At 35.5% G+C, this 24,483-nt stretch overlaps 1 protein-coding gene across 1 annotated transcript in view; it reads right to left on the bottom strand.

The window, feature by feature from the left end:
• Window positions 1-1,472: 1,472 nt before the first annotated feature.
• LOC121424137 (transcription activator BRG1-like) overlaps window positions 1,473-24,483 on the bottom strand; it is a 38,192-nt gene continuing 15,181 nt past the window's right edge. Inside the window, exons 11-31 of the mRNA XM_041619734.1 lie at window positions 23,932-24,093; window positions 23,020-23,052; window positions 20,256-20,444; window positions 19,094-19,194; window positions 17,978-18,119; window positions 16,218-16,381; window positions 14,945-15,122; window positions 13,957-14,085; window positions 13,161-13,274; window positions 12,531-12,644; window positions 10,536-10,643; window positions 9,737-9,823; window positions 9,067-9,256; window positions 7,700-7,887; window positions 6,843-7,073; window positions 5,826-6,122; window positions 5,349-5,611; window positions 4,712-4,919; window positions 3,687-3,825; window positions 2,479-2,669; window positions 1,473-2,121 (exon numbers count right to left, since the gene is read on the bottom strand). Coding sequence (XP_041475668.1) covers window positions 2,023-2,121; window positions 2,479-2,669; window positions 3,687-3,825; window positions 4,712-4,919; window positions 5,349-5,611; window positions 5,826-6,122; window positions 6,843-7,073; window positions 7,700-7,887; window positions 9,067-9,256; window positions 9,737-9,823; window positions 10,536-10,643; window positions 12,531-12,644; window positions 13,161-13,274; window positions 13,957-14,085; window positions 14,945-15,122; window positions 16,218-16,381; window positions 17,978-18,119; window positions 19,094-19,194; window positions 20,256-20,444; window positions 23,020-23,052; window positions 23,932-24,093 — 3,327 coding nt within the window. The 3' untranslated portion in view covers window positions 1,473-2,022. The remainder of the gene's footprint in view (window positions 2,122-2,478; window positions 2,670-3,686; window positions 3,826-4,711; window positions 4,920-5,348; window positions 5,612-5,825; window positions 6,123-6,842; window positions 7,074-7,699; window positions 7,888-9,066; window positions 9,257-9,736; window positions 9,824-10,535; window positions 10,644-12,530; window positions 12,645-13,160; window positions 13,275-13,956; window positions 14,086-14,944; window positions 15,123-16,217; window positions 16,382-17,977; window positions 18,120-19,093; window positions 19,195-20,255; window positions 20,445-23,019; window positions 23,053-23,931; window positions 24,094-24,483) is intronic.

Below are 24,483 nucleotides of genomic sequence, written 5' to 3'. Positions count from 1 at the left end.
TATCATTCCAAAAATACATGCTTTCTCGTTTTCTAGGGGTTTTTCTTACTAATACGATGGTAACACATGACATTCTTACAGCTTGGATACATGACACACTTAGAAGCTTCTTCATAAACAAAAATCCTTGTGATTAAATTAAGGTTATATCATTAATTACACTGTCATATTAAAGCAAACTGCATATTCTGATGAATATTTTATATCCTGTCATTTCCCCATACTTTAGCCAGTATAACATCACCACAAATTTAATATATCAAGAAAAAAAAGATCATCAAAGTCTGAATTAAAACATAAGTTATATTAATTTATGAGCTATGAAGGCACCATTTCTGATCAAATACCGAGGCCAACTATAAAAATCACATTGCAAATCAGTTGAATTACAACACCGACATGCATTCCAATTGATCAACATCACAGCATATCAATGTTAACATCTATGAACTTTCTCATATCTCCACATTCGAACTTACTTTGTTTTTTTTTATTTTTAGCACTGGGCTTATTTCTTGAAACAGTATAAGTTTTACTTACAAACCGATTAAAACCATAGAAAAGTGTTACCCATAAGTGTGTATGAGTGGCAATTCCATGAAATAATTGACCCTTTTCTACGTCTAAACCCCATTTTTATCTATTCTTCATGACATTAACTCAGAGCTGCTAACCTGAACAAGAACATTTCAGTATTATAAAAGCTGAAAATCAATTTTATGGTGAGGAAATCTGTATTTTCAAATAAATACTAAAGGACAACACATAAAACTGAAACTTTAGAAATCAGTATTTTGCATGAAACAATCAGTATTCTCATTTTTCAGTACTAAATTTGGAAAACCTATACTCCTAGGCAGCTCTTAACTCAGGAAGTCTTGATAATTTGAGAGCATTTCAAAACTTCAAAGTAGAGCTAGAAAGCAGAGATAAAGCATTACAGGAAGGGGGGGGGGGGGATTTGCCCTTAGATGCCCTTAGATGTTAATAAACTTGAGTTTTTACCGTCTCAAAAATACTCCAGACTGATCAGACAAGCTGAGAAAAAACATCCAAGATCTGATCATTCAATTGTACAAGTTGTCCCATACATATTACTCATGTCATATCAATTACATCATTTTGCACAGGTGGAATGTACTGCTAATCAAGTAACAAATGTGGACATTGATACAAGCTTAAAAAACAAAACCAATGCTGTGTTCGAAATAATGAGTGGTAGACCAGTTAATATATCATTTTTATAAAAACGAATACAGAGCATGTGCAACCTACGCTTTTATGGTTAATACTTTTTGAAATATGATGAATGTAAGTTTACAAACTTCTTTTCTTTCATAGAAATTCAAAAATAATGAAAAGATATCTTTCAATTTTAATCTGTAAACAGTATTTCTCTGCCAATGCAGAAGCGATTTCTGAAGAAAAACGAATATCACAAAATTTGTCCTTTCTTTTTCTTTTTGGTTGCCTTACTTATAATACATGCTTAAATCTTACTTCTAACATACTATATCTACTTAATGAAAGAACAGTTACCATAAATACAAAATGAGTTTACTGATGAACAAGTTTCGACTACAGTCATAATCATGCACTAACAATACAATAGGAATTACATCACTACATAAATTATTTACAGATGTAGACAAAATTTGCTTGTACCATGAAAAATATGAAATCGACCCATTTCAAACAGAAACGATATAGTATTCAACAGGCCTGTGTTAAGAAAAAAAAATTGATATGATTACTTCAAAAGAAATTAATACTTCAGAAATCAAATTAATACATTAAGTTAATTAAGCATGGTCACGAAACTAGCTTCCTTTTCCCAGAATTTCCTGAAGGTATGCAGCTAATTTTCTGACGTGTACGCTCCAATTATCATAACTTATTATAGTAGTATTACCTACATTAAATCAATATTTTCTTGTAGCGGGGATATGCATATCTACATGATGCTTGAGAGGTTTTTTTTAATACATCTGTATATCCTACTCATTACTTGCTTGGTTAGTTCTAATTGCTTGTTTGGCGTTTCTTGCCTGGAGCGGGGGACGCACCTCTAGACGAAGCCCGGGACGTATCTGGAGTGTTATCATCAGTGTCTGAATCATCCTGTATTGTTAGAAAAAAAATTAAAAAGTGACAAACTTAAACTTCAAAATATTGTCGATGAATTCTAATCTTGTACACAATGGCAAGTCCACACAGCTCTTAAATGAGGTGACCATTCAGAGAATATGGAAATTTATCTTTTTAATTGTGAAATATGCAAAGGGAATGCACGACTAGGGAGGGATATTTTGTTGTTGGAAAAATGGCCTTAATATTTCTAGCAAGCGGGGGAAAGTTGGAGTCTTTGCATATTGTGGTGGTTAACATCGTCATCATCATCATCGTCACCATCCTCATCACTATCAACACTATCATTACCACCACAACAACAATCATCATAATTCACTTCATACTCACATCATCACTTTGTTGTTGACTATCCTGATCAGATTTGCCATCATCGTCCTCATTGTCGTCATCGTCATCATCGTCGTCATCGTCATCACTGACGACGGCCTTGCGGGGTGGGCGCCCCCTCTTGACAGGTTTCTTCCCCTTGTCTTCTCCTTTTCCCTTTCCACCTTTGGCCCGGGGTTTCTTGGTCTCAGCTGTAAGGATCAATTATCAATTGATAATAGTAATATTTTTAGGATTATCTGGTCCAAAAGCAATCATATAGTACAGGGGTGTGAGCAAGAACAAATTAAAATAGCTGAAATTACAAAAGCTCCTATACTTTTGTACAGACAAAAAACAAAGAATGCTGAAATAAGCTGACAATTAAGAACAAATATAGCTGAAATCAGCTAAAAAGCTGAACTCTCACACCCCTGATAGTAGTAATGCAGAGCTGCCAACATGAACAAGAACATTTCAGTATTTTAAAGCTGAAAATCAGTATTTTGGCGAGGACAACACATGAAACTGAAACTTGAGAAATCAGTATTTCGCATGAAACCATCAGTAATCTTCTCATTTTTCAGTACTAAATACAGAAAATCTGTACTACTTAGCAGCTCTGGTAATGGAAAATACTACCAAATTTATTTACCCTTCTTTGACAGCCAAAATATTAGTTGAAAATTACAACAGTGACCATTCGATTTCAGTCTAGTTTTCTCAGAGTGATCATAGAATCACAACTCAAGACTAACATAGAAACATTTGAAGTAGTATTAAACATCAACTTCAAAGGAAAATAATCAGAAATTTCAGTCTAATTTTCTCAGAGTGATCATAGAATCATAACTCAAGACTAACATAAAAACATTTGAATTAGTATTAAACATCAACTTCAAAGGAAAATAATAAGAAATTTCGGTATAGTTTTCTCAAAGTGATCATGTAATGAAATCTACAACTTAATACAAGGACAGTTAACATAATCGCCAAAATTAACATAGACAAAAAATAATCGGAAATGTTGAATACGATTATTTTTTCTAACTGAGCCAAAATTGCTGTAATTTTTGTTACTTCATCATTCTGAACATTTTTCATTCCAACTTGAAGGAGGCCAAGGGAGTGAAAATGACAAAGCTTTCCATCCATAAACCAAAACTAGTCGCTTATTCAGTACCTGCTCTCCTTATGAAGGAAATAGGGATTAATTTAGCTGGACTTACGTTCTTCATTATCATCACTGTCGCTATCACTCTCGCTCTCTGACTTTCCTCCTAGCTGTGGGGGGAGTCGACCGGTCTGTTCCAAACATTTACGAGCCGTCGTGAAGACTGAATGAAGAACTATGGAATCATCATAGATCTGGAATGAGGGAGTTGGAACAAACAAATCATTAGTACATCATACAAAGAATACAATGTATGGACAATACAACGTAGCAACGCACCATGAAAATCTTTGGAATGGAGCCATTAGACGGGTTAATAAGTCAAAGGAACATGTGTCGTGCCTGAATGCTTGGAATCCCTGTTGCCAAATATTCATACTCGATTACCCTAAAACAAAGTTTTACAGAAAGTTTATTATTGTATAACATTCAGTATACTTGTTCCTTTTTGACAATGACCAAAATAAAATTAAGTGCAAAAAAATTATCTTATAAAACGATTTCTCAATCATGGAATGGGCTAAAAATTTTAGGATATTATCTTTGTAGTTGTCTGATATGCAATCACTAAATTTGTAAAACAAATAAGTGTCCAAAGTGCCCTTTTAAACAACAATAAAAACATAAATGGAGAGAGGTCAGTGAATATCATCAAATGTGAAATGAAAATATTCACAAAGAATACTTCAAACGAAAAAGTATTCCACAGTCACTACACTTCTGTAAGATTAGAATGTTAGGAGATACTCCAAGATAATTCACTTTATTGAAACCTGACCAAGGCTCTAAACATGAATGATACTTGAAAAAAAAGGGTCTTAAAAATCATCTTGCCCTCATAAGCCGAGTCGGAAACTTAGGTCAGTTGTATGTTTTAATTGCCTCCACAACAGCTCTTCACAAAGAAGATCGCAGATGGGGCAATTTATTTTAGCAGGCATTGAATTCAAATTTGAGCAACTTTTTTGCCCAAATCTGACATTTTCTCATATGCTTAAAAAAAGTTGCAACCCTGTTTTTCTCACTTTACATTCGGTCCAACGAGGGCGACATAACATATTGTTTAGGCCTTAAGTTTACCTGAGAGCCTTCCAGATTGTATATCTGAGCATTCTGGAACATGAGAACAGTATCCTTCTCAAGATCATCCAAACATCGATACTTGTGCAGCCTGATCCTATCCTTGACCTTCTTTAGATCCATAGGTTTGGTGATGAGCTCGTAGTAATCAGGGAGGATACGCTTGGGAGGAAGCTGCATGAACGGGTGGGCCAGGGGACGGCCAGTACTGAAAGGATACAAGACAAAAGTTTAAAGGTAAAAGAATGTAGTTGCAGCAACAATAATTTCATGAGGAAGTCTTTAAAATCAAAATTAATTGTTAACACAAAATCATAGATCTAGATCTGGAACATTAACATAAACTTACCTTTGCAAAATAAAGCTTCAGTTGAAAGTGGATCAATTCTGGGGATCACTAACGCAGAAAAGCAAATATAGAACAGTGCATGAATTCTAGGAAAAGGACCAGACATTTTATGGAATTCTGTGCTTATTTGAATGATTTGAATGTCAAAATTTTAGACCAGAGTTTAAATTAGACCAGTTGGACACTTGGATTACTTGGTTGTGAACAAGAAATTTTAAATACCTTGTCATGCATCAAGGTCAAGAGGCATATATTCTAAATGTAACAAAGTAAACTAAGTGAACTTACTTGTCTTTATACTTGGACATGACCTCTACCAGTTTCTTCATGAGTTTGGTGAGGTGCGGAGGATTAGGAGTTGGCTTTTCAGCCGGAGGGCGCCCTCTACGTTTCTTGGGTTTCTCAACCTCCTGATGATGCTCCCTCTCCGGTTCTCTCTCTACCTCCATCTCTTGCTCATCGTCGTCCTCGATGGGACGCTTACGTTTGTAGCGACGCTTCTTCTCCTTCTTGATCTCTTCGATCTCGTCCAAGTTACCATCTTGGATTGCCTGATGATGAAAAGAATGAACTTTTGAAAAAAATGTGCATATCCATCTGTTCAATCTTAATTTTGCTATGGCTCCTAAGCTCCTGATCAAGTGTAGAGGTTTCACAGTACACAATGTATTCTTTTGTGGGCATGTGTTTGTCCTTGAAAGGACTACCTAAACTTGACATTTCAACAAGTGTGTTCTTGTCATCTTGAATTCTTATGATGCTTACCCGCAGGAATTCCTTCTCTGTGAGTGTATCACTGTAGTCCACATCTTTCCTCTGCCTAGAGCCACGTCCAAACAGCTTCTCCTCTTCCTCCTCGAAGGTCAGTCTCTCAACGTCCTTCTCATCCTTGACCAACCAGCTGGGAAGCTCGTTCTCCTCCATCAGACGCGGCTTGCGGTTAGGGTCACGGGCCTCGTTGCGCCGACGCTCGATGTCCATGCGCTGGTAGATCTCAAACTCCTCTTCGGAACGAGCGATCATCTGGTTGACGGTCTCGTCATCTGGAACTTCATTCTCCTCCTGCAAATGGAGTAACTAGATGTAGTAATTGTTCTGCCTAACTCTTGATAAATAATAACACTACTACAATAACTATACTTGCTAATAAGAACACTGAACTTTCCTTTATAATGCAGCAAAATTACCCTAGCGTTTATGAGAATCTGTGTTTCAAAGTAAATACCAGGCAAGATTGAGTAATTAACTACCTGGATTGGAGTAAGGTTCCTTTTATTCGAAAGCTAAAGAGCTCTCTATAACACAAGTGCTTGCTTAATAATTGACTGGAAAACTTTCATGAGAATAGATCTAGTATTGAACTTCAAGGCTTTTACAGATTCAATGAAAATAATCTTTTTCAGCCCAATCACAACATTTTCTCTGTCTGATAACATGTTGTAACCAGGAATGCAGGGGGGGGGATCAGCAGCCTGTCTTATGTGGTCATGCAGATCTGAGTCCCGTTTCATAAAGCTTTGCTATGGAAACCTTGATTGTGATTGACTGCTCAGCCCTACTACCATGGTAAATGCCATAGTATCAAATATACAGTAATCGTAAATCTTCATAAGTATTTTGTGAAACAGGCCCCGAGTGTCCACCATAGCATCGTCTGTGGGACTCGAATTGGACCTGTCTGGCCAAACTGTGGACAGTTTTACCTCAGTCCCCTTCAACTTTAATGTGTAGTAACGGATCATACGAAAGAATATCATTATCCATGTCGCAAAGCGATCTTACCTCGTCTTGATCAGCTTCTGTCTCCAGCAGAGCTCGTAGGTAAGCCCTTCTCTCTGAGTTGGTTGACTTCTGATCGAACATACCAGCCTGGATGATCTTACTGTCCATGCTCATCTTCCACTTGGCTGCAGCAAGGATCTTCTCCTCTACGCTCTGGACGGTCATCAGACGCAGGACACGCACCTCGTTCTGCTGACCGATGCGATGGGCACGGTCCTGGGCTTGCAGATCCTAAAACAAGAGATTACCATCATCATTATATTCATTATCACTATCATTATCATCATCATCGTCGTCATCATCATCCTCATCATCATTATAATAATCATCATCATCATCATTATACTCATCATCATCACCATCATTGTCATCATCATCATCATCATCATCATTTAATCCCTTTCAGATCTAACGCACCATTAAAAGCAATAAATCATATTGAGTATACCAAAAGCAAACTCTGAGAAGTCTTATACTATATTTCACTTTCAAAAATATGCAGTGATATTTTTTTACAGGGATTATACTTTCTTTTTTTTTTCAAGTTTGTCACAACTTGCGTTACCAATGGTGATAATGGTAAATTCTTTAATGTTAAACTACATGTAACTAAAAATATGTGGGAGTAGCATCATGAATCATGAACATACATGTGACAAACCCCCCCCCCCGACATATCCCAACATTGAAATAAACACATGGGACTAACGTACAAGGGTTCCAATCACTGCCAAACAGCGTTACCCATCTGAAGATTAGACTCGAACACTGGTCACTAGCCTTGATACTTGACATGAATTACTCTAAGACCACTAACAAGATGAAACTGAATATACTGGACTACAGTATAACCATACCTGATGAGGGTTCCAGTCACTGTCAAACAGGATGACAGTATCGGCGGTCTGAAGATTAAGACCTAGACCACCAGCTCTGGTACTCAACATAAAGATGAAGTACTGGCAGTCTAATTCGTTGAAGGTTTGCAAGAGGGTACCACGATCATCGGCCTTCGTTGTACCATCCAATCGCAGATATTTGAACCCTGTCACAAGCAAAAATTAATAGCAATAATAAACCTTGGGACTTTTTAAAAAATGATTGTCTCACAACGAGAAGCACAGAGGCCGCACAACATATGATTACTGCACATGGCAAATCTTATTAACATGAGATTTGTCCTGAAATATCAGAACATCAAAACCACCCAGGAAGTTTATCATGAAGGCCATTTATACTTCTTTCTACTAATTGATGTAAAAATGTTATGTGTTAACTTTGCACCAACAGAGGTTTAGCGTATTTACTATTATTATATTTTTCAAATTTGCAAATGATCTATCAATAATAGCAAAATAATTTACACTGTCTGCTGTATGGTGACCAGCAATCAATCTAATATATGCAAAGTTTCTTGCAGCACTCTCATAGCAAGACAATATACAATATCAATTTATTTAGCCCTCAGAATTAATTAATGATTGATCACAAAGTTTTGCAGCAATAGCACTTTACCCGTGTGTATTCTATTGCTGGTCTCTGGTGTTTTGTGATGAATAATTTAATTTTTTTTTACATAGGTGCATTTATTTATTTTCAAAGGTATAATTGGGCAATTCCAAAAAGTAAGTACGCCACACACTTTAACAAGCACAAACCTGAAATGATTTCTCTGTTTATTAGTTCAAATGAAAAGTTATAATGCTCTCAATTTATTACAGAGAGTTTTCCCCAATTACTACACAAACACTTTCTGGAACGTTGAGAATCTAGTGTCAAAAGCCCTTTATCACAAATGGCCTTTGTTGAAATTCAAAACAGCAGTGTCCTCGTGGACTCTAGACAAACTGCAATTTTTCCTCCGCTTTGAATCTTAGGATGATCTGCTGTTCATAAATGTTCGACAATGACATCTAATCTGTTCAATGTGACTTGATGGGCATTCTTAATAGATTCTCAAAATTCCAGAAAGCGTTTGTGTAGTGTTGCAAAAACTCGCTAATGACTCCAGCAGTTCATAGTGAAGTAAGACTGGATATACGTAGAAGTTGGAAATTCAATTGGGTAATTACTTATGGAACTGGATAAAAGTCGAGTAGCCATTTCTTCTGTAATGACCTGAGTGGTTCATAGTGAAGACTGGATATAAATGGAAGTCGGATACACGAAAGGGAAGATTACTTATGGAATCGCACAAAAGTAGAACAGCCATTTCTTCTCTTACCTCTGTAGACAAAGAAGTCTTCCAAGATGGTCATCAGAGTGGTCATCTGACAGAAGAGCAAGATACGATGACCAGTAGCCTTCAGCTTGGGCAAGATACGGTCAAGCAATTCAAACTTTCCGGCCACTCTGTACAGGTCGGGGCCAGAGATGATTCCACCGGTCACCCCAAGATGCTCAGAGAAAGATTCCTGAGTAAAAGATAATATTAATGGTTCAATACCATCTTACTGCAAAACTAGTACACCAGCGATATGATGCTCATCCGATAATACAACAATGGCAAAGAAATTCATGCAAAGTTTAATTTTACCCAAACAGAGTAGTTAATGAAAAATGTGTATCTACATTGTTACATGCATATGTATCTGATAATGATGATTATGCATCAAGGTATTTACATGAGAAAACAAGAACAAAATTCAATACACCTACAAAGATACATACTAAAAGAAAATAAAAAGAGTTGTATATGTGGTACACTCTATGTCTCTCTCATGAAATGACTACCTTCTTTCTCATCTATCCTTTCTTTGTTGAAAGTACTAAGCTGATTTTATAACTTCCTAAAGGAGTCATCTTGTTCCATTATGAACAATAAAATTGGATTCTTAACAGAGAAAGAAAAAGAGATTAATAGTTATCTGAAGAAATTATGTTAGATTTCTTACCTCAATATGTTGGAACATAAACGGATGATTACATATTTTCCTGAGCTGCATGATAGTGTTTGTTAGAGCCTTGGTACCACCACGTCCCTGGATAAAGAAGAAAAAGCAAATCAAAACATTCAATCAAACAATTCAAACACTCAGTGATCATCTGGGTGGGGTTTCACAAAGATTTAAGCATGACCAAAAATCAATTCCCAGTTGAGAGTTGAGTGTGGTATACAACACATTACCGCATTGGTCAGACCGTACTTAGAGAATGCATACTTCTGTGTATCAATCGATGAGGTTACATATCATGACTATACACCACATTCAACTCTGAAATACCCCTCCCACCCCTCCCCTCTGATCATACATAATCAAGTATCTATCTCTGACAAAATAGGGCTGAATTTGCATTTTCAGTGACTGATCAAGTTGCCAATTAATATCAAGACTAGTGGATAACCAGGCCTTGTTTCACAAAACTTGTTATCAATAACTAATGCAATAATAAATGACAAACGGATTTTGGCTGCTCAAACAACACACTTCAATTCAATCATTACAGTCCCATAGAACTTCCAGTGATGCCAGTTGATTTTACTGATGACAATACACAATAGAAACCCTCTGTGCTGTACAAATAAATCCTGAAAAGGCCTAGAATTCTATATGAACTTCTAATCAATGACAAATGCTTGTTTCTTTGACAAAGTTGCTTTCAGCAAATCAAATGTCACTATTACAGTAGCTTTAACAACAGCTACTGACTATTAGAAAGTACTATAAACCAAGGTGAATCCAATAAACCAACCTTCTTGTCTTTCTCGGAGCCATCAGTCAGCATGATTCCCTTGGTTTGCATGTGTCTGTACAGTAGTCGCTGTAGAGCTGACATGTCACATTTGATCACATACTCAACCTGGATATAAAAGGAGAAGCAATAATTAATTCATTTATTCATTTTATTTCTGGCAATACGAATACAAGAAAATAAAAATACAAGAAAATGGAACAACCCATCGACCAGTGGCCAGGGAAAGCCAAGAGTACAATAGTTCCTGTTAAATGTTCTCCCATCACTGGTTGGTTTATAAACATAATTATAAACATTAAAATTAATAAAAAATACATAGATTCATATGTCACAAAAACACATTTAGATATAAACATGTAGAAAAGAAACAAACATTGAAGCAAGGGGGAGCATGTGAGAAAGAGTGAAACAAATTAAAGTAAGAGGTATTTCCACATATAAAAGGCACATTTATAATTATAGTAATCATCTTTCAATCTGTAATTATAATGTGTAGAAACAAAGAAGAGTTGAGTGGAAAAGGAAGAATAATTCTAAATTTTCAAAGCCCCCATTGGAGATATTTCCATTCTCTAACATCTCACATGTTTTAATATCAATACTTGAATGTGATCTTCATTGAATAAATACAAAAGTGAAAACAGGCTTCTTTATTCATCTTTTTATTTAATGATAAATAAAAATTAATTATAATCATAACAATATTTTGAAATACTTTGTACGTCTGGCAACAGAAAACACAATTGATAAACCCGAACTGCAAATATTTCACGACATTCCAAACATGAATGGTTATTCTCCGGCCTCGACCATCCCCGTGTCATGCACCCAAATGAATTTAAGACCAGATCTTTGTATCTTAAATGAACGTAGCAAAAGATTATTAATCTTAGAACTAACAGTTCCTTTTGAACTTGCAATTGACAGAGCGCACCAATACAAAACTGAAAAGTACACTGCCTTGATTACCGACATCGAGAATAATGGCTACCGAGTAGATTTCCTAGCCATTGAAATTGGTTCAAGGGGATTTCTTTCCAAAGAAAACACCCAACGAATCAAATCTTTCTTCTATTTTCTTGAGACCAGACGTACAAAATTTTCTTTGATTAGAGATAATATGAGTAAAATGGCGGTTGTTTCATCTTTTTCAATATATTGTGCAAAGGATGAATCCATCTGGGGCGATTACAATCTGTTGGAGCAATAACTCATACTGTTCACTATTTCCGTTTTCTCTCCTCTCTCTCTCTCTCTTCTTTTCTTTATATACCCCCTCTTTTCTCTCCTCATTCAATCTCTTCCTATTTCTATTTCCTTCTTTCTTTTTCTATTGCTTCCCAATAATGTACGTGTTTTAGATATTATACTGACATCGATGACATTCACTACCCATAATCTATATTTCAATGTTAGGCCTATTAGTATTATCATAATATGTTTTTATTATTTAGGATATTTGCTTACGCTTTGAAGATTGGCCCCAACCTAATATTTGTAAACTTAGTGTATGAATGAATAACTCCTTTTCTTTCTTTTTTTTCTCTCTAATATTTACCCCAACGTAGTCTGTTATTATTTCACATTTCATTTTTATTTAATATGCTGTATGTCTATGTTATGTACCTGTTTTATTGAAATTGTACATTGTTTTACACTATATTGCCCTGCATCGACAGTTATGTGTCATGACCTGGGCCTATCTTAATTTTATTATGTTTTGTATTGACTTTGTAAATTTCTTTCCTTTATTGTGATTTCAATAAAGTGATATCAAATCAAAATGGCCAAGACCTGTCCATAAAACCAATTGATGAAAACTATTGTAGCGACCCATTAAATTAGGCATTTCTCAGCAGCATCATGAATGAGGTTTATGTCACACAATGAAAGCAAAATCCCACAAAAACGGCATAAACTAAGAGTAACGAAGTAGATGGTTGATAAACAAATTTCATATTTCTGATAAGATAAAATTGGCCCCACACTGACCTTCTCTGGGAGTTGTGATTCTACTTCCTTCTTGAGACGGCGGAGAAGGAATGGTCTCAGAACCTTGTGAAGACGGCGGATGATCAGGATCGTCTCTTCCTCATTCAGCTCCACCTAGAAAATCAAAAAGTGAAGTGATGAGTCGGAATTTTTTTTTTATCATCATCACCACCACCATCATCACCATCATCATCATCATCCTCACCATCATCATCATCATCACATCATCACCATCATCATCAGCAGCAGCAGCATCACCATCATCACCACCATCATCATCACCATCACCATCATCATCATCACCACCATCATCACCACCATCACCACCATCATCATCACCACCATCATCACCATCATCACCACCACCACCATCATCATCACCACCATCATCATCATCATCATCACCATCATCATCATCACCACCATCATCACCACCATCATCACCATCATCACCACCATCATCATCACCACCATCATCACCATCATCACCACCACCACCATAATCATCATCATCACCACCATCATCCTCATCATCATAGAGTGACATCATGTATTTATGTCCCCCATGGTTACCATGGTTGTAACTAAGCATGAAATGGGCCCCTCAACAAGGACATGAGGATATCTTACCTTTTCTCCAGTAGCTGCAAAGGGAGCATTGAACCATTGCTCAAAGGTACTGCAGGATTTGAAGATACTCGGCAACAAGAAGTTCATCAGGGCCCATAACTCTGGTAGCTTGTTCTGAAGACAACAATGGAATTCAGAAAACATTTTAAATGCAGGTAAATATGCCATCCCATAAGAAAAGGAACACCTCTGCCAAAATAATTTTTCTGCCACAACACAGCAATGATTGAAAAAAAGTACTGTATTAGTATATCTGGAATGCCCCTTCAAGCTGTTGTAAGAAGCAATATATTGCTATCTCAACTAAAATATAAGTTGGTAGATAAGTCTGGAATATATCTGCAATTAATATACCTTTCTATTTTAACTAAAAGTAGTAAGAATTCTTAACTAAATAAGTGTTTGGTACCATAGCCTTAAAAACAAACATACTTTTGCTTTTGGATAATATGCACTCATTGGAGTAAGATCACACGAATGAACAAAACGCTAGGGCAAAACAATATATAGTAGAACCGAAAGAGACAATGGCTGCTAAATTATGAGCTGTGACTGGCTCCCGAGGTAAACATATTAGGCTTAGTAATAGCTGTAATAGCAAAGTAACTTTGTATGCTTGAGTCAGCATATATTCAGCTAACTGACCCCATTCTGTGTCTCCAAAAGCAGTTCTTAAGAAAGCTTAAGTATGTCCGTTTTTAAGGTTATATTCTTAATTAATTTCAACACAGGCAGCCCTCTGTTATTATTAATAGTTTTACAGAAAAAACATAAACGAGACATAAGCATATCTAACCTGCAAAGGAGTACCAGTGAGTAAGAGTCTATGATGTGAGCTATAGTGAGTGTTAAGAATCTGAGTCAGTTTACAATGATGGTTCTTCATACGATGGCCTTCATCAACAATCATGTGCTTCCATCGGATCTGAGAAAGAATGGATGCAAAGAAGAAGTGGAATGAAAAATGGAATATCCTGTCATTTGGAAGAGTAATATACAATGAGCAAGTGCAAAATGGAATACTTAGAGAAGATATATACCTGTATCATTCATATTTCATTCTTTTAAAACAGAAGCACAAATACATGAAATATCTTTGAATAAAAATTTAATGTTAGGGGGAACATAATGCTTCCTTAAAGCTATGTTAGAGAATAGCTTGCCAAAAAAAAATATTGGAAATGATTTAAAGTATTTAAAAATTTCAAAACTGATACTAATCTTTTCCATTAGAGAATGAGCCATTTGAAAATTACCTGATTGATTACAACAGGTAGATAAATATTACCATCAGATATAAATGTACATATAACTATACCAATTTTCCTAAGATATTCTCACAATAGGCAGCTAGCTGATAACTGTGATTACTAAATTTGCTTAGAATAGTCACAACAACTTTCCATTTATTTACTTATAATTGTTTTTAGAATAAATTTGTCATTACAATTACCGTTCAAACCAACTAAGTCTATCAAAATTAGGAGTTGATGATTTTTCCAACATATATACATCTTTTCCTAGCTTTTCAAGATTAATATCACATTTGCATCATCATCATAATTATACCATAATAATTAATATTTATAAGAGTATTTGTTTTTGCAATTTCTTGATTATTATTAATGTTGCTTGTTTATTTCATGTGCATTTTTTACTCTGTTTTGTAAAAAAATTGCTTTTCAACTGTAAAACGCTGCAATCTTATGTTTTAATAAATATGTAATATTTAATAAATCTTGCATCTTAAATACGTAGTGAGAACATATTTCTCCATGAGTTACCTTTGAAAGGAATCCCTTATCCTTCATGACATACTCATAAGTGGTGAGTAGTACATTGAACTTGGTTGATCTCAGAGTGAGCGCTAGGCTACGGCGGACCTGAGGAGAACCTTTGTAAACAATCTTGTTGACGGCTGGTCCCCACTTCTCAAACTCAATGTTCCAATTGGAAAGGGTCCTGCTCACAAATGAAGTAAAATGGGGAAAAAATAAAAACATCAGTGTTTACATGATCTATCACCATCCATCCAAGAACTCTTCTTGCAGAAAATATCATCCGATATGATTAGTAACGACCGCTAAAATATCATTATTTAGAGAACATGTTTTGCATCGTTGGTCTATACACCACCTCTACCACGTAATACATAGGTTAGCGATTAATCGCCAATTTGAAAGAACAATTCTGATTGGTTCCTAGTCAGTCTACTGAGAAAAATGCATGTGCAACAAAGATCTTGATAGGCCATTTCATTCAGCGATTAATCCCTTACAATTGTGTTATGGGGCCTAGGACAGATGTACATCCTGTTTCTGAAGCAAGGTCGCATAGCAGGCTGGGATTAACAAGCATTCTTTGGAAACTTCTGAAGGTTTCCATGGTGGAGAAGAAAGTGTGTTGAGGTAGTTCTTGTTGAAATGTCAAGTTTGGGTGGTCATTTTCAGGACCAACACATGCCCACAAAGAATTCATGGTGTACCGTGAAACCACTAAACTCATTCTTGTAGCCACTGTATTGCAGATTAAAGAATGGACCTTACTGGCATAAAATCTGATTCGACAAAAGCCACATGTCTTTTCATACAAGGCTATAGATCATAAGGAATGGCAATACGGCTGTGGTCAATAATTTCAAAATTTTTCTTCTTCTAAACCATGCATATGAATGCTATTCAAAATGGTGATTCAATTTTATCATGTAGATATGAATCAGTAATCGATATCTGGCAAACATTGGATTTGTGTAAAAAGTAGCATTCAGTTGACATTGTTTTGAGAATGATTGATGGTTTGAGTTTTACTCCCAGGTGGGTGTTTCATAAAGCTGTTCGTAAGTTAAGAGCAACTTTAAGAACGACTGGTGATCCTTTCTTGTGGTAAATGATATTCATCATTAAATGTTCATTGGTGATTATTTAGGAGGCAATGAAGGTTCACCAGTCGTTCTTAAAATCACTCTGAACTTAAGAACGCTTTGTGAAACGGCCCTCAGGCCTGGTACAGACTGTATGGAATTGTCCGCTTAAAATGTATTGAATAATGTGAGCTTACGAGAGTGGTACTATGATAAGGAATGGTCCGTTGACTTTCTTCCTTTCAATCAGATGGCATATAAGAGCAATGGTCTGGATGGTTTTACCCAGTCCCATCTCGTCAGCTAAGATTCCATTCAGATTGTTGTTATAGAGAGACACCAGCCACTGAAGACCCTTCACCTAGTTACAAAAAAGTTACAAAAAATGAAAGAGAATGTAATAAGCCAGTTCACGATTAGCTCATGATCAACTTTTCTCAAATGACCTTTGTGATTTTTCATTAGGATAAGCACTATCATTTTCAAATGTAGATGTTGCGTACGCTTTACCGGTAGAGTATTCAAATTCTAAGAACAATAGGCATTGTATAGACCAGGTGACTAGAATAGTACATCAGGGATAAAGTATAGAAATATGTTTTATTGACTGCCTTTGGCATATTTGACTTTTGTTTAGGCTACTGTCAAATACCAGTGTTTATGAAGGCTCTATTTATTACTCTTCAGCTTGGATGTGATAAAATGAATATTTTGAAAGGAATGCATGAATAATCATCAAATCACTAATGCCTATGTCAGTGAATTTGAAAGCCACCTTCATGGTTTATCTCAAATGACCCTTTTCTGCTCGTGCGCAGTTCACAATGTGAACAGGCTTATTGAGTTAAGTGTGTGGTTCTATGACGTTTGCTCTGGCGATAATTGCTCCGATGGAAAATCTGCACGCTTAGCCAGACATAATACCTAACCTCCAAAACTCATTTTTACATTATTCTGAACCAAAAACTCTCTTACAATCCTAATTCTAACCCTATGCCCTCTGAGATGTTAAAACCAGAGCAAATGTCACAGGAGCAAATGCTGTGTCACCACATGTGGAGCTACAGTGGCCCAAATGGTCAAAGGTGCCTGCCTAGAAACATAAGAGTCGGGGTTCAATTCTCAAACATGATGCCTTGAGCAAGGCATTATTGATTTCATTATTAATACCAGTTTGTGCATGTATCAAAGAGGATTCATCATAAACGGAAATAAAGAGGATCACATCATCTGCAAAGTTACACACCCCTAACCCCCCCCAAAAAAAAATACCCCAAGGTCAGAAACATCACTGCAGGTGGTTAATACCACTGCTAATACCACTGCCATCGTTTATTGGCAAATTGCCAATATCTTGGCTTACTAGTCAAAGGGTATGACAAATGTCTTGGACATTGCGATTTAGAGAGTGGAGAAGAACATTGTCACAAAGATCCATATGAAATATTGTTGAGAAAATTATACGGAAAATTGTTCTGAAAATTTGGGGGAAAAAATTGTTCTAAGAATTTGAAACAAATCAACCATCCAATCAACAGCTTATTCCAATATACCTAAATTCAAACCTAGCCTCAATATCCTTAAAGCCAAGTTCGAGTTCTGGTATAGAAATCTAATTTTGATAATCAAAATAATTCAGGCTTGCTTCAAATTATTTTTCGTTACTACATCCTTTCCTGGTGTAGCTAACACAGGAAACAGCACGGGGACCACACTATAAATGAATAGGCATTTCTTTAGGTAAATTTCCTGATCTTTAGTGGCTCTTTACTCTGTAATTATACATTTTCCTGAAAATTGTTTGGCATTATCATTTATTCATAATTTTTACAATTCTGAAAAAGATTTGTTCAATGCTGTGAACACTTTATTATCTGTCGTTAACAGATTTCATTTTTAGCCCTAAAACTATAGAATCATACAACAGCACACAGGCAAGTAAATGATATGAACTAACCTGGTATTCTTTGAGTGTTCCATTGACAAGCATATCAGGTTGTGAGGTAACAATCTCATTGATGGAATGGGCCATGTTGTAGTAGCCTGCACCACCAGCTTGCTCTACAGACTTGTATTCATCATCATTCACTGAAGATTCCCTGAAAAATAATGATATATTTCATTATATTTCATGTTACAATAAAACATACTACCAATCGCATACTCAGAATATGTTTAGTTTTCAGGCATGGGGGCAATGTGGTTTAGTGGTTACGACTCTTGTCTTTCAATCAGAGCGACGTGGGTTTGAATCCCAGCCATGGCCTGTTTTCATTCAGCAAGAAATTTACCTACACTGTGCTGCACTCAACCCACTGTGGTATAGTGGTTATGACTCTCATCTTTCAATCAGAGGGACGTGGGTTTGAATCCCAGCCATGGCTGTTTTCCTTCAGCAAGAAATTTACCTACACTGTGCTGCACTCAACCCAGGTGAGGTGAATGGGTACCCGACAGGATTAATCTTCGAATGCACCGAGTGCTGAAAGACGGCTCAAGCTAAAGCCGGGGTAATAATAATAACAACAATGCGCCTCGGAAAAGATTATACATATGGCACTGTATAGATGCCTAATATTATCATTCTCATTTTTGTTGTTTTTATTATTATTATTATTCATTATATTTAGTTGAGTTTTGAATAAACAACATGAATCATAGCTCTTCAATTCATTATTGTTCTTTTCTCATACATAGACCTTTGAGCATTTTATTTATCATATTAAATGACTCAGCATTAGGATCATTTTTATGATCAGTATTTTTTTAAAAGAATAAACATTACATCTTGCAGTGTACTACTACAAATACGCAGCTCTCAGGCTCAGTTCTGTAAAGCACCTTAACATTATCCTCATTTTCCTTGCGCATCAAGGGCCCATAACACAAACCTCAGCAAATATCATACAACATTTTTTTTACGTCTGATTGTATTTACTACAATGTACAATCAATCATGAAAATCAAGTGTACGATTAATCAGCAATTTGTGTTACAGGACCCTGAACTGTTTATTACAGATTTTTTTTATGTACATATTTTTTTTTTTAAAGATAAAATTGTGTGCACTTACTGTATGATCTCCTTAGCTGATTTGCCTGTAAGGTCTGGTTGTTTTGTTTCAATTGGAGCTGGTACCTCTTTCTCCTCCTCCTCTTCTCCTTCTTCCTCTTCCTATCACAAACAAAACTAAATCATATTGAAAGTTTGTAAGTTGAGCTGGGAGAGTTTATCAGTAGTCTAGCTGAGCAGGGGTGACATAAGAATGCCTTAAGCACCTTATAAGGTGGATAGGTGTGTAATAAACATCCTGTAGTGGCTTTGTGATACGGTCAATAAAACATGTTTTCAGTCGTGCAATTCTCGATTTTCGTTGAAGTTGGCAACTTTCATTGCAAATCAAAATTGCAAAGTTTACAACAAAAATTGCAAACATCACATTTGAAATTGCAAAGTTTGCAATGAAAATCGTGATCTTCACAATTAAAATGGCAAAGTTTGCAATGAAAATCATGAACTTCATGATTGAAATTACAAAGTTTGCAACTAAATTCGCAAACTTCGTGACTAAATTTGTGTGATCAAACGTACTTCAAAGCCACCATACATGCCTTATATTAAGTACACTCAAGAATTTGATCTATTTGAATTAATCGCCACTAGTTAAAGCCTGTGATGATATAATTCATATTGACATAGAGAGAACTTCCGCTTATGCATGAATCTTTTAGTCAATAAGTATACACTGTATTGTTTTCGTTACTAAAACAAAATATTTACGCCTATTGAGGCTTTACAATGCAGATTTCATGGGAGTAGATTATTTTTCAATGCAATCTTTACTGTTTCTCACATTTTATCAATATTTGTATCATATTCAAGATTGATTACTAAAGTCTAACAGTTTATTGGAGTGATGATGTTGTAGAAGGTTGGGTAAACTTTCAGGATGAGCCACACAAGTATATCATGCAATTCAGATGAATAATCCCATACCTAAAATACATAAAAAAATGACTTTATAGAAGGAAAACTTCTTGGAAATAGGGGCATAAAAAACTGATGAACGGAAAGCAATCAATTATCACAAAATATATCATTCATTGATTTCCTGACATGTTCTGAAAAGACAGAGGATTCAAAGAAAGAGACACTCCTTATAAAAGGGGAAGGGACAGTCCCCATTTTGGCTTAAAGAGGGCGCGTTCCCCACCCCTTGGTCCCACCCTTCTTACCTCTTCTGACCCGCTATCCTCCTCATCAGATCCCTCATCTCTAGGAGCTACAGCATAGCCAGGATTCATCTCCAGCCAAGCCTCTAGCTGACTAGCCCTGGGTGCAGCCTCACCCGACAGCACTTGACCCGTCTCTTGGTTCATCACAGTCACTGGCATGTCACTCGACTGACTGCTCTCATCAACAAGCTAACACAGCATGGGGGGTGTAACACAAAGATATACGATTGATATTTGGGATTGATTATAAGTTTTTGTACATGGTTTGGCATGGGATTACAGTTAAGCATAATTTTACGATCGATTTTATATTTTATTTTATAGGGCTTAGGAGTGAGAGCATGTAGGTTTCCATTGAATATTTACAGAAGTTTAGTGAAGACCAATTGAGATTAATTTTCATCATTATCTGATGATAAATTTTGTTGGTACAATGTGAGTTTGTGCCTACTGGTTTCTGCAGGCTCCCCCAGACTTGCACTGACATATTTTCCACGTCTATTCCAATATCTTGGAGCTTTTATTGCTGAAACCCATGTATTATAAATCAATGTAAGTTAGAACAACATTTAAAAATAATGAAGTTTGCATATCAATCACATAGCGAAAACGAAAATCGTTTGCAAAGGAGAGTCAGTTAGCCTGAAGAACAAAGCAGGCAAAATCTCACACTAGAGAAATTGATAGTAAAATGATGAAAATTAACCAGAAAATAATTACAAGATTTGTTAATACAGATTAATTAGCTTTAATTCAACTTCAAGGGGGAAGCTTTCATCACTCCTGCAGGACCCGATTTCATAAACTTGTTGATCAGGATAAATGAAGAGATTCAAGGGCAAACTTGCTTTCAGAGGGACGAAAAATCCATGTAGTGAAATTAATATTCCAATCAATCACCTTAATTTTTACATGCATCATTTTTCTACAAGGTAGTTCACTTATAATACATCATGGGGTTTGTTAGTTGACAAATAGAAATGATTAATTAAACAGAGGTAAATTGGTCAATTGGGATCATTGAGAAAGGGTCAAAGGAGTATTTCAAATGTTTTAAAAAGTTACAGGTGAATGAAACCAGAGGAACGAGATAGCTTGTGCAGAAACAGAAAAGTCAAAGAAAGTTTGATAAAAATTGGACAAATAATGAGAAAGTGCAAAGCATTTGAATATTACGATCAATAATGCTATGGAGATCCTCCTATTGGCAATGCAACAAAGATGTGTGATGTCACATGTGAACAACTTTCCCTTTGATGGACTTTAAAATACATGTACCCCAAAAATGTCTGTTTTTGCTCTTTCTTATGGTGATACAAACTTTTTTTTTCCATAATATATTCCTTGAAGATCTGCATTACATGCTCTCCTATAAAAAGAATACATTATCTACTGATAGATGTGATTAAAGAGACAGTTTAAGTGAAATATACAAAAGTAATGGGAAATCGCACATAAATGTCGCATGGGAGGATCTACATTATAATAATGATCTTAACTTTAAATGCTCATAGCTTTCTTATAATTTATTCATTTTTTTCTCAAACTTTCGTTAATCTGTTTCTTTGATTTCTTTTGTTTTTGAACAAGCTATCTTGTTCCAAAGGTTTCATTTTCCTTTAAATATAAACTAAGAAACTAAAAAAAATCATATCAAGTACGAAAATGGATGAGGTTAGAGGTTGATTCATGTAGAATCAATAATAGCAAACAATGGCCAATATCATAAAATGATATACATTGAAAAGAGTTCATGAACACACACAGCATAACTGAAGGGGATAATGATGAATAAACAGAGTTTATAGTTATGAATAAACATGGGTCATCCACAGATGTATTCAATTTATTATCAATTCAGTTTGCAAAAGATGGTTTGAGAAAACTGATTGGTGTTGGTACACTTTGCTTATGAATCAACACAGACTCCAATCCAAATAGAAGACTCAAAAGATACTGTAGTATTAAAAGGCCGAAGTGTTCTTTGTTGCTTTATTCATGCAGGAATCCAGCAAGCTACTTTTCATTCTTAATCCTTCCATTTCAGCATAGACCAGGGGTGTGAGTGGTCACAAATAAAAAGATCGGAAAAAAAAGCTAAAGTGTTGGAAAAGTCTGAAATAGAAAGAGCTCCCATACTTTTTGTATAGAGGTAAGCCAAGAAATAACCTGAAATTAAGCTGAAAATAAAAAAAAATCTTAACTCTCACACCCCTGATAGACAAACAATGGGCAATGCAGGAGAGCCAATGTGAAAAGATCCATATCACCTTTAAGCCCAGCGCACACCACATGATCTGCTGCAATCCCATTGTTCTAGCATTTTTCATGAATACTCTAACCCATAAATTTTATCTATTCATCTATTTATTTCGATCCTCCAGCAAAGCAGATTTCCAATTTCAGTATTCCTAATGTCATGCCAAACTTGAAAATCAAATAATTTTACTTCTTGACATTTAAAAAAAAATTTTATGCAAAATGAGATTTGTACAAAAATCGTGTAGTAGTCAAATAGTGTAGTGTGAGGTAAACTTTACTGGGATTCCTGCTGAAATATGCTGCACAGACTTTTTGTACCGTACCTAAAAAGCCAGAGTGTTCACACATTAAGAAACTCATGGCAATTCAATAATAACAATAGCTAGTTATAATATAGCGCTTTTCCATAATAGTGCTTTATAATTTGAAATATTGAATACATCTGTATGGAAGGGAACAAGAGGGAAGCAGGATGAGACTGAGTTTGTTTGTATGAACTCACCCCTTCTTTGAGGGCTTCACTGGTAGTTGGTTCCTATGGTAACAAGGGGAGGGGTGGAGGAAAAACAAGTGTGGATGTGTTTGTGTGCAAAATGCTATCAACACAACATGAAATGAACTCGATGTAAAAGCCTTATTCAATTAGCAAATTTTTTAGATGTAAATTTTGAGTTGGAACCCAAGAGAATAAATTATATAGTATCAAATTCTATTAATTAGAGCATTGAGGATTAATGTATCACATAAACTGGGTTCTTCAAAACGGAAAAAGAACAGATTTTTCACTGTTTCACAATTCATTTGAACAAGAACAAGTACTTAAATAATCTTGGCCCAAAGCAATCTTGAGTTTTGTCATTAGAAGAATTTTTTTTCAAAAATAGACAAATATTCAACACATTCATGAGGTTCATTCAAGAGAAACACAACACAATTTTAAAATCAACATCAACAAGTGTGCAAGTGTAGCATGCAAACTTGGATTTGGAAATAAATGAGTAAATGAATAAACAGTTTACAACATAATGATATCATACAAATAGGGATGTTACATCATAATAAATCCTGAAAATAGCTTCCACCACATACAACAATTAAAATTGAGAAAATCTGTTCTATCCACATGAATTTCTCAAGAATCAGTATGTCATGGCAAGAATCATAATATGTTATACCAAAATACAACTTTCAACAAATTATTGCTGAAAGAATCAAGAGTATGTTTAAAGCACCTCTTTTTATGAATAAACAACAGTGAAATAATCTGATAATCAGAGCATGCAAGAATAATTACCTTGTATTACCTACCACAGTGTTAACACAATAAAACAAAGAAACAGAAATTCTGCACTGTCTGAATGGATGAGTTAAAGTACTACAAAGTACTACAATGGTAGAGGAAAGGGTCATTTACCTTCTTCTTCTTCTTTTTCTTCATCTTTTTCATGGTGTCTTGATGTTGTCTGACCAGCTGGGTCAAACTCTCGATGTACTGGTCAGTCTGGGTCAGCAGGTAGGCAAGACGCTTGTCTTTCTTCTCATCGATAAGCTTCCTGTACCCTTCTTCATCTTCCGCCTGTTGTCAGGAAAGAAAAAATAATTAGGGGGTTGATAATAAAGGGCTGCAATAATTTATGTTAAAACCGAGACTTGTATTATTGTTATTTTTTTTTGCATTTAAATTTCCTAATTGAGAGCCATTTATGTTAAATACCAACAATCTGTCGTATCACACCAAGGGGAAGCATAATATCAAGAAGAAATAACATAAAATATTCTGTGATGTTTTAAGTATTGGTTTTATTTCTTTTAAATCATGCAAGTAAGTCCTTGTGGCAATTCCATCTCCTATAGGCCTATGTTTAAATTTCATTGTAGTGAAAACATCACAGAATATGATTAACAAATGTTGTACACTGAGTGTAGTTCAGCCATTTGGCTGCTATTTTCAGTATTTTATTTATAT

The sequence above is a fragment of the Lytechinus variegatus genome, chromosome 11, assembly GCF_018143015.1.
Source record: "Lytechinus variegatus isolate NC3 chromosome 11, Lvar_3.0, whole genome shotgun sequence".
Taxonomy (NCBI): Eukaryota; Metazoa; Echinodermata; class Echinoidea; order Temnopleuroida; family Toxopneustidae; genus Lytechinus; species Lytechinus variegatus.
This window is presented reverse-complemented; position numbering and strand designations above follow the sequence as displayed.